The sequence below is a fragment of the Mycteria americana genome, chromosome 6 (genome assembly GCF_035582795.1).
Source record: "Mycteria americana isolate JAX WOST 10 ecotype Jacksonville Zoo and Gardens chromosome 6, USCA_MyAme_1.0, whole genome shotgun sequence".
Classification (NCBI taxonomy): Eukaryota; Metazoa; Chordata; class Aves; order Ciconiiformes; family Ciconiidae; genus Mycteria; species Mycteria americana.
Window position 1 is genome coordinate 33686188 of NC_134370.1, and position 15517 is coordinate 33701704.

General features: G+C 34.3%; 1 protein-coding gene across 8 annotated transcripts in view; it reads right to left on the reverse strand.

The window, feature by feature from the left end:
• Positions 1-15517, reverse strand: part of CCSER2 (coiled-coil serine rich protein 2) — a 76620-nt gene that overhangs the window by 23434 nt on the left and 37669 nt on the right. For all 8 annotated transcript variants that reach the window (XM_075505266.1, XM_075505265.1, XM_075505267.1 and 5 more), the window contains 5 exons: positions 15317-15407; positions 11856-12018; positions 10996-11191; positions 2348-2431; positions 420-506 (listed from right to left, as the gene is read on the reverse strand). In XM_075505266.1, coding sequence (XP_075361381.1) covers positions 420-506; positions 2348-2431; positions 10996-11191; positions 11856-12018; positions 15317-15407 — 621 coding nt within the window. The remainder of the gene's footprint in view (positions 1-419; positions 507-2347; positions 2432-10995; positions 11192-11855; positions 12019-15316; positions 15408-15517) is intronic.

A 15517-nucleotide genomic window follows, 5' to 3' on the forward strand; every position in this document is an offset into this window, starting at 1 on the left:
TTAAGCATAAAAATATTTTAAAAATTAAGTGTCTTATCTTTGCTCATTGTTATTTCTGAACAGCTTCTAGAATTTTATGTTCAAAGTGGTTTTTTGGAAATGAAATATATTTAACAATCATATAAACACCCTTGCTTACTGCCAAACATACAAATCATGACTTGCCTACAGAATTAAAGACCCCAGGTGTACAGTGGCAAACGCACTAGAACATGTAGAATCAGTCTGCTAACTGAACGGTTACAGACCCATGAGTCACGTGGGTCTAAACAGAACCCAAATCTATCTTCGTTATAATGAAAGTGTAGGAAAAAAATTAGACACCTAGCCCTCTTAAAGCCTTCATAAGAATTACCTATTGAAGTTACACTCTGCAGCGCATACTTCAGATATTGTTAAACATTTAGCATTATACTTACAAGTTGATGCTCTAATTGGTTGATTGTTTCATCCTTTTTCTTCAGTTCATCTTTAAGCTGCCTGATCTCATTCAGCAGATCGTCCATCTGCAATAGAACAGTGGGCAATATGAGGTTTTCTATAAGGGCTACACAATCTAAATCAACACCTCTACGGGATATATTATATCAGATGTTCACAGAAGACTGGCAGTAACATTAGCACATGCTTTCCTCCTCTTATTCGCATGGTGAGATGGGCTGTAGGCATACAACCTAAAGAGTGAAGAAACTTGACTATAAGTCTCTTTAAAAGACAGAGTTGAGCCGACCCACTAAATTTTCAGGCTATGTAAGTAAATCAGCTGCATTTTTGATGCAGTAATTCATGTCTTGTACAAGTAACTGGCATCATAGAGATAAATATCCCTAGCCATCAAATACTACCTATACTCCTCTTTATACAACAACAAAAAATACTGAAGCTTAAAGGTTAAGTGAACTTATTCATTGATTAACAAAATGATAGAAACAAGAAAAAATAATTTAGAAACATAAGCATATCTACGTTTACTGAATGCAAACAGCACAACTGATTTGAATACATCCTACTAAAACCTGAAGACTTATAATTATGCAAAGTTCAGACACTAAAAAAATTGTTAAATATGCAAGAATTATTTTTTTTAAAAGAATTTTTCATCACAAGGTAATTTTAATGTATTTTATAACTGTGCCATTATAGCTAGGCCATAAATTAAGAGGCATACTTCCATTTAGTAGCATACATCTACTATTTCAGTTTCACTGAAGATGCTATTAGTTACTGCTTTAGGACAACACCCAGACTGATTCGTCATGCAATTTTTCAAACCACATGACAGTATCAGGTAAAGTGACAATTCAAAATGTCAGTTAGACCTATATTTTTTTTGTTATGAAGTTAAAAAGCAATACTTTTTCCTCTAGGAATTAAAACTAATGTTTTGAGGGAGGTGATTGTAGAAGGACAAGCACAACAAATACATCAGACAGGATTAAATAAAAAAGAAGGCGTAAACATTAACAATGTAGAAGCCAGAGTTGCTAAAGAATTATGCATATGGATCTACAGCTTTGGCAAGCCTCTTAAAGCCTGAAACCAGAATTTGGACAGATGACCTTCAAACAGGAATAAGACTGAAATTGTTCTTCCTTTTCAAGAAGTATTTCTAATTTCATTGTATCTTCAGCAAGTATCGTTCCCCTACTCTAAGCGCAGGATTAGTGATTTTTCTGTATTGATTTTACAATAAGAGCCTCAAGCAATGCTATAAAACCATAGCACTGTAGAAAGCACAACATTATACAAGTCTGTGACCATAAAAGATGATCCTTTTTGGAATATCCACTGTGATTGCTTCTTCATTTAATACCCATTCCAAAACAATAAACACATCTTTGACTTTGTGGGGTTCACGTTGTTTTTAAGTTACGTCTGCAATACCTGCATTATGTCAGGGAAAACTTACTTTAGACGAAAGAATTTTAAACTGAAGTCAACAATAACTGTAATGAAAGAGCAAGTAACTGTAGAAGTATGGTATGATTATACTTCAAAGCAAAAATTGTCTTTTCAAATTCTAATACTTATCAAGCAGGCAGCAAATTTTTGAAAGAAGTTACTCTACAGCTGTTAATTCCCACAACTGCTACAAATACCAAATGGAAAAGTTATTTTAATCATTTAAACTGTGCTAGCATTTGTAAGTATGTATCTTAAAAGGTCAAATAAACCCTTCCATTTTAACAAAACTGAAAAGATGAAGTATATAAACATTTGCTAGGTTTGCATTTAAATAGATGAAAGAAGCAAGCAGCACTACTTCACAGTGACACAGAAGTCTTTGTGTTTTTTAAACACAAACAGGCTCGTATCTCTCTCTACAGAGTAAATCAGTGTCATTTACCTTAAAAGTTGACTCAGGTTCTTGTGGTTCTGGACTTGATGGAACTGAGAGTGGGATGTCCTGGAGCGACACATTTTCATCATTCTATCAGAGAACAAAAACAAGAACAAAAGCTCAAACTAATTGCTGAAACAACTCCCTTGCAAACTTGCTTTTAAGGATGGAGACGCATCACCTCTCTGCAGAACCTGTTACAACGTCTGACCTCTCTCACTGTGAATTTTCCTTTTCTTCTCCGATATGAATGCCTCCCTTGCTGCAGCATGTGTACAGTGCCCAAATAGGGGCCATGAACAGCCTCCCTCTCCTCACCAAGCTGAAGGAACAGCTGCAGCTATGTCAAAGTGTGTCGATTTTGCAGAAAAATCTGGTAAAAACTGGGCATCATGTTCAAATGTGTTATATCAGGAAGGAATGGTGATGCTATGCCATTTTAAAAGCTTCATTTCCTTCAGTATCCATTCAAATAATATGTCTGAGCAATATCAATATATACAGCCAAAATATCTCAGCTAGGAATTCTTAACTAAAAAGCAACATTTGCTACTGGGCACACTAATACAAAATTAATTCACAGCCATCAGAACTAAATATCAGTTATAAAAAACGGGAATCACATTGAAGTATTCTTTCCCTCGCCATGACAGCCATGAATTCTGAAGTTAAGCACAGCAAGTAGAAACAGAAATAACCAAAGATGCCAGAAGATGATAGCCTGGATATGTCCTCAAGCACTTAAACTCTTGTGACAAAAACACGCAGCCATTACGTGCAGTACTCGCAGTACTCTAAACCTGTGGTGCTCAACCCTGAAGAGGTTCAGTTAAGTTAGAGTCAAGTCACAGACCAAACAACTGACAGTGTATTGTCGTGATACATCCTCAGGTTTGTACTGTGATGTTGTGTCCAATCTTAGTGTGACACAAAACTACAGTACAATTACAGTATAGTTATTTTATGGTATTACAGTATAGTTATTTTATGATAATGGAAGAGCATAACCACCATTTCCTTGGTGTAAAAAGATTTATTCATCCCCCCCTTTCTGTTCATCTCCTCCCCTCTGCTACCTTCTTAAAGAAAAAATAATCTTCTACTTTACAGTATCTCGTCCTTTATTTTTTAGGGTTCTTAGAGGGGAGTTTCTTTATGCAATGACTTCACTGCCTAAGATTGCATTTGTAAAATCTAAGAGCAGCATGTCTCAAAACCTGTCTAAAACCGCTCTGAGGCTGAGCCAGCAACTCCCCAAAACCACAAGAGTAAAACTGCAGCTCAAATGCTAAAGATCAATTAAGGGAAAAACCCACAATAGACCTATTGATGTTCTTTATGTCCACGAGGTATCTTTTTTGCTTTTAATCCATAAGAAATATTTCTTATACATTTTTAACTAAACTGCAGAGAAACATCAACAAGATTATCCAGATGCAAAAAAGCAAAAAAGTAAAATTGATGAACTCTTAACAATTAAATTTTTACTTTTTCCTATAATCACTGATTACTTGCAGTCAAAATATGCACAACCATCACCAGACTTAAAAATACTAAGAACTATCATACAATTCCAAATTGCTTTTACCATAGTACAGACAATTAAATTTAATTTCCATCACTTAGCTGTAATTTTATATCTTGCAGTTTTTTGGTGTTGTTTTGTTTGGGTTTGGTTGTTTTTTTTGTTTGGTTGGGTTTTTTTTAAACTTCCTGGCCTTTATCTTTTTTCTAAAGAAAAACATTTAAAAAAATAATTTGACTGCAAGAGCAGTCAAGTTTCAAGGCTTCTGACTCCTTGACATGGCAAATATTTCAGCTTATACTGTCCAACACAGCTGTATTCAATTCACAAGTAGCTTCAATTCACAAGTCCCTTCTGGGCAGATCACCAGCAACTGACAGGCTGATGAAGCAGCAGTTTACAGTCTATGTTATGAACAAGTTCTAATAGTGTGTTTTGAAATAATTTGCACAATAATATCATAAAGAAACAGACATTATTTAATCCAAAACATTTCTAAAATGCTAGAGGAAATGAGCAATTAGAATAATAGAATCATTTACAGATTAACAGATTATATTTTATATATTTTATATTATTTTGTGTTTATCTTATATTCTTCAATTAACAGATTTCATCAACATTTTTTGTTTTAAAACAGCTATTCAAACAAATATACACACTTAGAAGAAAAGCTACATCAGACAGTCACAGTTATAATTATGAAGGAGTAATCATGGGAACAGAAAAAACAAAATAAGACAAACTATTCCAAGCAAAAGTATCTTGCATGGCTTTTAAAAGCTCTATTGCTGATACCTCTGGTATACCTTTTATTTCCATTAAAATGCATACAAGTGGAGCAATAAAACATTCCACAACAGCAGATTAAGACCTAATTGCAAAGAAAGTTAGTATGTCACATATTCTCTGGTGATTTAAATCAAGTACTTCAGCCCTATGCTATACCCGGCTAATATTCACTAGCAAAGCAAGAACTAAGTTCATTAGCATCAATTCCCTTACCACTGTCTTAATTATCTTAATACATATAATGAACACAGAGTAACTGAAAAAAAATTCAGTTCTAACACTAGAAGTGGGAACTTAAGCATCCCATTGTGAACAGATGCTAGGATTAATCTATGAAACTTCTTGTTTTGCTTTTTCTTTCTTGCTCATCGTATTGCTAAAATGAGATTGGGGAAGGGGAAGTTGGCAGAATAAGGCTATCCATGTACAAAAAAGATTAGAATTAGCAGAAAGACAACAGAATTAGCAAAACAAATGCAACTGGTTATATGCACATGCTATTTTTGGTAGCCTAGAAATTATATGCTAAGATACCATCAAATGTAATCACATGCCTCAAGATAGGTTTTAAAGTGGCTTATAAAATTACAGCAAACCTGGAGTCAGAAACCATTATGAAATACGCTAGCAAGACTTAGAAATTCATCCTAAATTTACTAATAGCTACATAAATGGAACAGGTGGTTGTGGTGGAAAAAAATCCACACACAAATTCCCTTCAAACACTTTTAGAACACTCAAAGACTAAAAGGTTGCTCTGAAAAAAAACTTTACACTAACTTTTTGAAGAAGAGATATAATTCACCACCTCTCTAACAACATTTTAGTATTTACCAGCATAGTGCCTATACAACAAATCCAGAGGAATGTCTAAAGCTTTACAACCATGACTATCAAAGTAGCCTGATTTCATGCTGAATGTTATTTCAGCTTCATATTCCTTTGCAAAGGGTATCTGCCGAGAAAATTAATACCATCTTAGTTTTCTACAAACCAGTTGATTTTATTGTTTTAGGACAAACTCAGTAAGAGCTACAGATACAATTTTTAAGTGTACATGTAGGTAAAATATGTAACAATCCTTTCTTCCTCGGGTGTTAACTCTGTCATGAACCTGATTTCTCTGGACAATTAATTTTCTACATGTCAAATATTTTTATATACCCACTTCCAAATGTTACAGTCTAACTGAAGCACTTGATTATATTCTCAAGTCTGCATCTGTCATTTTTAATCCATCTCAAGAACATGAGCTAAAGGTTATGGGAATAACCCTCCATCATGGCTGTCACAGGTACACCACAACTCACCCAAAGACAAAGAGCCACAAATTGAAACCTATGTTTTTGAGTGGCTGTACTTAACATGCTCTGATGCCAATATTTTACAAGTGTGAAATCTTTAGTACGAATGACACACAAATCCCGGTGCTTGCTTCACCTTACAAATTCCCAAAGAACTGACCTATTGCTTTTGGTAAACAGAATACTAAACATTAATTTTTACTTAGTGACAGATTATTATTTACAAAGAAGTGTATCAGATACAAGTATTTAGTCAAGAACGGCCTAATAAACCACCTCACTACCTTTCTAACCTACTGTGCTGATTATACACAGCAGCAGTTTACCTACTATAGATTGTTGGGCTTTGAGCACTGCTGTATTTCTGCTGATAAACAGTTCAGAAGCTCAAAAATGTCACATTTGCTTGTATTTTCTCTTATCGTCTCAGCAGCTACATGTTCTCATTTTATGTGCCTCTATTTTAAAAAGAAAAAAAATACAACCAAAAGAAAGGTCAAGCTCCATGACTAAATACACCATAATAGTCCCGGGAACATATTTCAACATTATAAACATGCACCTTCTATACAGCATACAGACGGTGCAGCTGTTCTCACTGCCTATCCTTTCTATCTTCCTTTTTCCCCTTGCTTTCTTTGGGTGATATTACTTGCAGGCTTTAGTTAAAGGCACATGTAAAATAAAGAAAAATTTTAGAACTTCCAGAAGAATAGAAGAGACTAAATAGAGGGTATTCTCTCTCAGAAGAAAATCTCCCATATTGTCTCAGAGGAAGATACAAAGCTCAAAGCTTAAAGACAATAGATGTTTTATTATACTAATGTATTTTAAATTCTTGTGTTATAAAAATCAACCCATTAGAAGCAAAACCATTTTCAGCAATTATCTTGTGGTTCCCTAACAGCATAAGCTGCCTTTTAACATGAAGGATTTTAAAAGAATATACTACTACGAGTATACCAATAATTTCATCTTGGTAATTCTTTCAACATTCCAGCATCTACAGTTCATGAAGAAGTTGAAAAATGCTAAACAAACATTTCTAAAGTTTATCAAGGTTTATTAAAGTTTTATCAAGGTCTAGTCTTTGATTCCCATTTCAACGTCTTCTCCGGTACAAATTACTCATTTGAATAGTCTCCTTTGCTAACAGCATTTTTATAAAGATGCAAACAGAAAATTCATTAAGTGTCCATCAAGTAGAGGGTGCTATTCACCTGCTGACTACTTGGCATTTTGAGTGTAGTTTCATTCAAATATCGCTACAAACGAGTGTCATACAGTTTCCATTGCTCAGTCAAACACTGTTATAATGATAGTCCAACAGCTAACCAACTGTTTAAACTTAAAATTTGTCAATTTTATTTGCTATTGTTTGTTGATTTCTTTCGTTCTGTTTCTTTCAAGCACAGTTAAGCCAGAGGTGAACTATTTTGTGGCTAAAAACAAAGTAACAATTGTAGGTGCAATTTATACAGCTTAATACATGACACAAACCTTTGTATTTCATTAATTAAATCTGTTTGTTCCTTATCTTCAGGCTTCTTATAAAGATAAATATCTCTGAGAGATCTCACCAGATGCAAAAAGAAAATAACACAATGAATATGTATTCCAAAGGGACTCAAGAGACTTATTAATCTAAAGCCTCAGCAAAAATATATTGGTGCATTTAACAGTTTTGCACTACAGTCTTCGTTTTTTTCATTCATATCTCTTTATACAAATGGGCTAGCCATATCTGATAAGTTATAATGAAGATTTGTCCTTGAAAAATAGAATTTCTTTTCTATTCATGAAAGGTAAGTTGAAAAGAAATGTTTTTATAAAAAGTGCCTCCCCCAGAAAACAGGGCTTCACAGATCTCACAGTTCTGTGAATTGCTTCATGTTTCAGTCCTCCTCAAAATATCGGTAAGTGCTTATCTGAGATAAGATAAGGTGGTTGCAAATCATTGCTGCCAGTCTCGAGAGGAAGTTACTACAGAGGATGGTCACTCCTTGCCTAGATCAAAGGCTCCAGGGCATCAGAAACAGTATAATTCTTATTTAAATAAGGATGTTCTAACACATTAGCTCTGTAGCCTCAACCTACAGCAGCAAGTTTAAGAAATTAATTGGGGAGGAGGAAGAAGGAAGACATTTTTAAGGTCAGAAGAAAACTTATTTACTGTTAAGTATGCAAATGAAGTACCTTAGTCAATGTTTAAGAGGCATTAACATTTAGGTGTCAATTATTATTAGTTAGACTTCCAAAGCATTTTCTTCTTACAATACAAAGTTAGTGCTCCAGTTAAGCATTAAGTGAGAATATTCACCAGTACAACATCTCCCTGTAAATAATTACAACTGCATTTAGTGCAAGAAGAATGTACATCTTTCACTCCATATAAGCTAGTATAACATTACTGCAAAATCAGAGAAGGTTATACTTGTTACAGTGAAAATTTAAAAAACAACCAAATAAACAAACAAAAACCTCCACATAAGATAAGATTCCTATTCCTGATTTCACTGTTTGAAGACAGAGAAAGATGGCAGTATGTGAGGAGTAAGCAGACTCGTGTACTGCTGGCATTGTTATCCTGGTCACACAGAATTCAGGAAAGGCTAGACTACTCAAATAACTACTTATTTTTCCCAGCAGAACTGGGAACACAAGACCAAACCCATGCTGTTGCAGCTACGTTCCTAGTAATATTCAAGATAATTTATATACAGTTGTGAGAGCTACAGTCACAGCAATGAATCCAGTATAGTACATTAAGTTTCCCTAGGAATCTGCTAGGTATACTGTAGAGCATAGCACGTAATGAATGTAAGTCACACTACAGTTGATTAGATAATTGTATAAAATTGAGTTTAATTACTGTATCTTACTATCTTACTACAACTGTTCCTATGAGACCTCATGCCTAAGACCTGACTACAGCTCTATTTCTACCTATCCAAATTAAATGATATTGCTAAAAGTCATAACTGGAAAAAGGTAACACTTATACATTTAAACGTAGAATATAGGTGAAGCAAAGATAAGAAGTTCTGCTTTCTTTACCAAAGCTATTGTTTGGAAGGAGCTGACTTTGTATCTTGCTTTTTTACATTTTGTAAGAAGAGGCCTGTCGTATGACCCAGACTGAGATCAAGTCCTAGTTCAGTGTTCAGACCGCTAAAGTTCATGTAATTGTTTTCAAAATTATATTTCTGTTCTTTACCATAAGAAAAAAAGAATTGCAATATTTTTACTCATTTCTGTTAGTATAAAGCTTAATATTTTCAGGAAAGGTTTAACACTTAAAAATAATGACAAAATATTTCATACAAGTTTTACTCTGTTTAGTAAATAAAGGTATTAAAGGTCTAAAGTTTTCCCTTCTGTAGCAGGTTAATTTACTTTACATTACTATTCACATTGTTTGATTAAAAGGCTGGATAATACACAGAGAGTAGAATAAACATTCAGAAGTCCAGTGATGAGTTTTGTTCGGAAGCAGGGAGTTAAAACAGGGGGCAGTTAGGTCAGGAAAACACAGAGAAGTAGGCTTGACAAAGTCTGAAGGGAAGAATAATACTTGTTACTACAAAACTCGCTATTACAGGGAGGAAAGGGGAGATGATCAAGTTTTTCACAAGAGAAGCAGCAAATTTTGAAGAACGTACATAATTTTGTACAAGAACGTACAAATTTTGAAGAACGTACTAAGTGTTTCTTCTGTGAGTTTAAGTTTTTTAAAAATCTTACTCTGAGCTACTTGAGGCAAGGTTTGTGTTCTGTAACCTTTTAGAAAAGTCTGGCTATTATAAACTAGATCAGGATTTCAAACACAATATTTTGCAGGGCCACACGCTATTTGGCTATAACATGCACGCCTTTACACAATGAACTACACATACACGGATCATCTGTCTAGTTGTTTAATTGTCCTTGTGTTAAAGGCATTAAAAGCTCTGGATAAAAATTTCCCTGCTATCTCATGTACTAATTGCATGCTTGAGGCTGTTGGAGGCACAGTTTATGCAGTCCACTACTCAGACATTAGGCTCTAAGAACACATCTTCCCTCTCTGACACTACATTATTTTTGTTACAATTGTCTTTCTGATTTTGTCAGTGGAAAAACATCTCTAGTATTCTCGGTTACCATCAGAAGCAAATGGTCACATTTCTAAAAGGCACAGTCATACCCTTGAATTAGCCTCAAGGTTGATTTACTTTTTGTTTTGCTGTGTTTTGTTTTAGTGTCTTACTTATAGGGCACAAACTTATTTCCATTACATTATCCTGTTAGAAAAGAACAGCAGTAAATCTAGTATTAAAGCGGACATCATACAGATACTTTTCAATGCTAATCTGCATATGCCTCCAAAGAAAGTCTCATGGACTTTTTTTTAAAGGAAGCAAAGGAATATTTGTAGCTGAAGTGCCATACTTGAGTCATCCAGCAGTTTACCAGCTCTCACAATGTGCCAAGTTTTGAGGTGAAATGAAAAAGCTCCTTAAAAGCTTATGACAATTCAGTGATTTCATACACTAGAAAGGTTAAAGTTGAGCACTTACAATAGAGATGACCCAGTAGGATTTGCTAAGCTTCTTGTCAAAACCACAGAAAAGAATGAGGAAAACAAAGCCTTGAGAAAAAGCTATTACCATTGACTTGCTAATGCAAGTTTGATCAATGGGATTGATTTTCATATTTTTTAATTTTTTTTTTTTTTTTTTACTCCCAGCTTTTTAGGATCTTATTAAATAAAAGCTTGTCTTCACATCCACTGATTTTTTTTTTAATTTAGCATTATTTCCTCAGAGAAGCAGAATACCAATATTTAATATTTTTCACAGTCAGTAAAGTGATGAACAAGCAGAAGAAGTAGTACTATTTTAAATAGCAATAAAAGTGCACACTTTCTTGAACACTGTAATTCAACGCATAAAGGAAATGACAATAGTTTAATAAGGCCAAACAGAACATTAGCCCATCTAGGCTCACTCTCCAATACACTTTACTGCTTTTGTTCCATTTAAACAACTCACCTGGTGCAGTAATCTCTTCAGTTTCAATAACTGAGTTTTTACAGCTGTGCAGTCTTGGACCATGTGCCGAAGTGTCATTTCATCAAGCATCACAGTATTCTCCGGTAAACCCACCAGCTGTCTAGGAGCCTGGTAAAAATTTGGTGCACCATAGCTTTCAAAGTGACCAATAGGAGATTCTAGGTAGTTTGATCCCCTAAAAGAAAAAAAAACAAACAAAAACAAACAAAAAAACCCCACAGTGATGACAAACTAAAGCTAGAGAGCATTTAGTAAAAAATAAAGTGTTATGTAACATGGGCTATATTCACATACTGTGGCATACAGCAGAAAAATAAATAAATCAGAAAACGTCAATCCTGTTTCACTTAAATACTGGGCTCTCCTTCCCACTTGCATAAATCTCTCGCAGACTAACAACTACAGTACCCTAAAACCAGTTTGCTCATCAGAATTTCTATGAACTCTGTCATTCAAACTAAACTGTAAGAACTATAGGATTACAATTAATTTGGTTTTTTAAATTAAAAATTAAAAAGCTGTCCAAGCTTACAAAATGCAAGTAATAGGACAGTGTAATGTTTTTCCACAGAACACATACAGTAATTTAATCAAGCATTTATAGTATCATATAAACCCAAGTAACAAATTTTTGGATTAAAAACCATGACACAAACAAAAGTTTTGAAAAGAAATCATCATAAACCTCAGTGATGCTCCCACTCAGACATGCTATTTATAGACATACAACTATCCTGAAAATGTCTTGTACTCAGTATCACTTGAGACCCTTTAGTGCCAAAAGAGATTTCTCATCACAGTATTTTAATTGTTTGGGAGAAAACAGACAAGTCCTTTACCTGTTCAAATCATTTTTACCATGGATATAGTGATCAGTATGGCCAAGATGATAGTGATCTTGTGTATTCCATCGCTGTTGTGGTGCTCTTTTCCAGAATCCTTCCTGATGTTGCCTAGCATTTCTGTCTTGTCTATCATAACGGCTCATATTTTCACATTCCTCTACAGAGAGCATAAAGTAAAAAAAAAAAAAAAATTATAAAATTTGTTCCTAAGACCTTGTAAATAAAATATTTAATATGTGCTGGTAACAGATGCAGTGTAAAATCTGTGGGGTTTTATTTTTTTAAACTAATCCAAAAAAAGTATGCATTTTAGGACTGTCAAGCAGACTTCTGTAATGTCGTCACATTTTTACTAGCATATAAAACTTGTTACAAGAATAAGAGTAATCTGTAGCAGAATCAACAGAATTCAGTCTTAACAGTATTTCAGGTTTAAGTAGAAAATCATTTGGAGGAGGTAGGGCTATGGGTAAGTAAAAAAAAAAATCCCAAAGTTTTCCTGTATGTCTTACTGACAGGACCTCCAGGCCTTTAAAAAGTTCAAACAACACACAAACACAGAAAGATAACATTTTAGAAAAATGCCAGTACTTCATTCCAAAAGAGAACAGTTTAATTACTTAAAATACATATACCTCTCATCCTATTCATCTTGTTTGTTTTTCAACTTGAAACACATTTAATCTTCTTTTACCTGGACAACAGGCATGACTTAAAAACAAGCAAACAAAATAATCGCTTTAAAACACTAACTTCTGCAAAGCAAAGCAGATTCCACAAACTTCTTAAGGGAAGAAAAGCTATATTTGGCAACAGCTTGTAAACCACTAGAAACAAAGCCAAAACAACTGCTAACCATGCAGTCAGACACAGCAAAAAAAGTCATAAACTGCTATTCTGCCATCGCACTTTCTCCTTCACTTACCCAACGAGTTTTTCCTCACATTGTCAGTCCTTTGCTAGGAGAATAACTCTACACAAGAGAACATTGTTTTATTCGGCTGCCTACTCAGACATAGTTGCGCATAAGACGCTCATAAACAGGCCTTCCTTCCTGCTTAGTTCCCAGCCTGCGTGTTGTTGGGAAGTGAGCCCAGTTTTACCCTGTGATTTAAAACTGCCATCCTCACTCACTGCATACTTGTTGAGCTAGAACTGTTTCTATAAATAGTGTCCAAGCGGCATCCCAGACTCCAAAGTGAAACAAGGAGAGTTTCTGTAGACCTGGAAAGTCTTAAGAGGCTGACGTCAGTGAAGTTACACATAATTACAAAAAAAGTGTTGGCAAAAAGCGCTGTTAAATATTATTATAGCAAATACTTGTATCTAGAATTCAGTTTTTATCACCTAGTTCAATAAACAAAAAATTAGGTAAGAGAGTAAACTTGGTCACCTAAAGTAACAGAAGATTTATTTTCCTTTAGAAGCTTCCTTCTCCAGCTCGTAACACATGAAAATTCAAGTAGGTCTATTCAAAATAAGCCCTCAATAAGTTTATAAGTAATTTTATTATGATTTTCAGCTTTGGAAAATGAAATTGAGACTCTGAGTAAAGACACATGGATATTAACAAAGAACAAATTTTGCTTTTTCAAGTGGTCATGTTTACTTAAGGGAAGGCCTGAAGGTGGCTTTTGAATTTTTTTCAGATCCTCTTTGCTAAAAATTCAGTGATAATTCTTTGATAAAAATTCAGTGATTTCAAGATAAGTAGGGATTATAGCAGAGATACCCAGTTTATGCCACATTAATTTTATATGGAAATCCAACTTTTAAAATAATGCCAAAAATAATAGTAGTTAGCTAATATTGATCTCAAACAGTAATTTTCTCCTCCTGAATCAGCAGCTTACACAGCAGACTGACATGGTCACAAAACATATTCCAGCCTCACAAACATTGATACTTAGCTGTAGAAGTGGGAGTAGATTTAAGTTTATTATATTGATGCAATTAAGAAAGCAGTGAATTAAAAATCGTATTATATTTGTATCTAGATAAATGGCAAACATTAACTTTTCATGTTTTTGCGGCAAACATTCACCTTTAAAATGCATGTATTTTTAACAGTTTTTAAATTAAACTCTTGAAATGGAATTACTGATGCAGATGCAGTGCATGTTTTATAATCAAGGAAACTTATGAGAAATTGATCTACCCTTTAAAATTGTTTCTTAGCTTTTCCCAACAGAATTAGAATTACCTTTATTGAAAGAATAACCCCTAGGCTTGGATTGTTATCCATTCTGGAAACTTAAAAAAGTAAAAAATAAAAATTGTACACCTATCTGGGCTGAAAAGTTAAATACTAGCACTATTGTCAATAAGCACCTTTCACACAAGTACTGTGGAAAACTTATTCTGAAATTTAAAAGATTAAGTACTGCACTTCATATGTGCACACTGTTAAAACACGATGTGCCACCACTGTGGTAGATGGAAGACTATGTATTTATTTACTGTTAATTTGGCTTCATATCTAACATACACGCAGGAGTCTTCACCCAAAGAACTCAAAGGTACTCTCAAAAAACCCCAGAATTTCCCCAAACATCAGCAGGCAGCTGAACAGTACACAACATAAGGAATCCAGGCCTTTTTCCTTCAGTGCCTGTTTGTACAGGGTAGGGCATTACAGTGGTCCACATCCAAGGTTTCTGTTCATTCGAAGATATATTAGCCTCCACTGAACTTGGAGGTAAAGCTAATACCTATATTCACATGACAGTGACATGTAGGTCAGGAATGACCTACCTTACAAGTAGGTCAGGAGTGACCAAAAGCAAATGCCTCAAACTTTTCCAGGCCAAGACTCGAAAAAGCATGGCAATAATTTGTCTTACCTAATTCATTCGAGTCTGGATTTGTATTATTTTAGTGGCACCTAGGTACCACTATCCTCCCTCGGAAAGGTTTGCCAGCATCCTCACTGACAACAAGAGTGCATAAAAGACATCTTGAAAAAACACATCTTAAATCTTAAGGTGTCTGTTACCCTGAATTTTATAAAACATATTAGGAGATATGGTCATTTTGTAGAAGAAAACAAATAATTGTCTCAAAAAGAACTACATTGTCATTCACCGAAGCTGAGAAAATGTTGTTCCAACATATTCAAATATAGCTGAAGCATGAGACTGAAGGACTAACTTAAGAGTTAGAAATTTATTCTACTAAAATAATTTAAAAAAACCAAAGAGTGCGCAACAAGGTTGCATTTTTATAAAAGGCAGTAAATTTCTAACTTTAGACTTCTTCAAATGCAAGAGTTGTATTTGGGGGAACAGAAATATCACACTTCCTACATTTCAGAAAAGAAAGAGTTGTTACTTAAGGAAAAAACAATTTGAAAAGTGCATTGGCATATTAAAGCATAAGTCAGAGCAATGCAACTCAAAAATCTCTTAAGCCCATAATGCAGTTTCACAGTAAGACTGCTTGGCTAATTTACTAACCTTTGTCATGAGGTGAGTCCTCAGGCAGGTCCACATCAAGCATGAGATCATCATCTTCAAGATCACATGAATCAAGATTATTCAAGATATCCTGCAAGAAAGAAAATGTGAGATACAGTTGCTTTCATGATATTTCATTTGCCCTATTGTCATAAAAAGTTTATTTCAAAACTTTGTTACATTTGTATTGTACACATATCC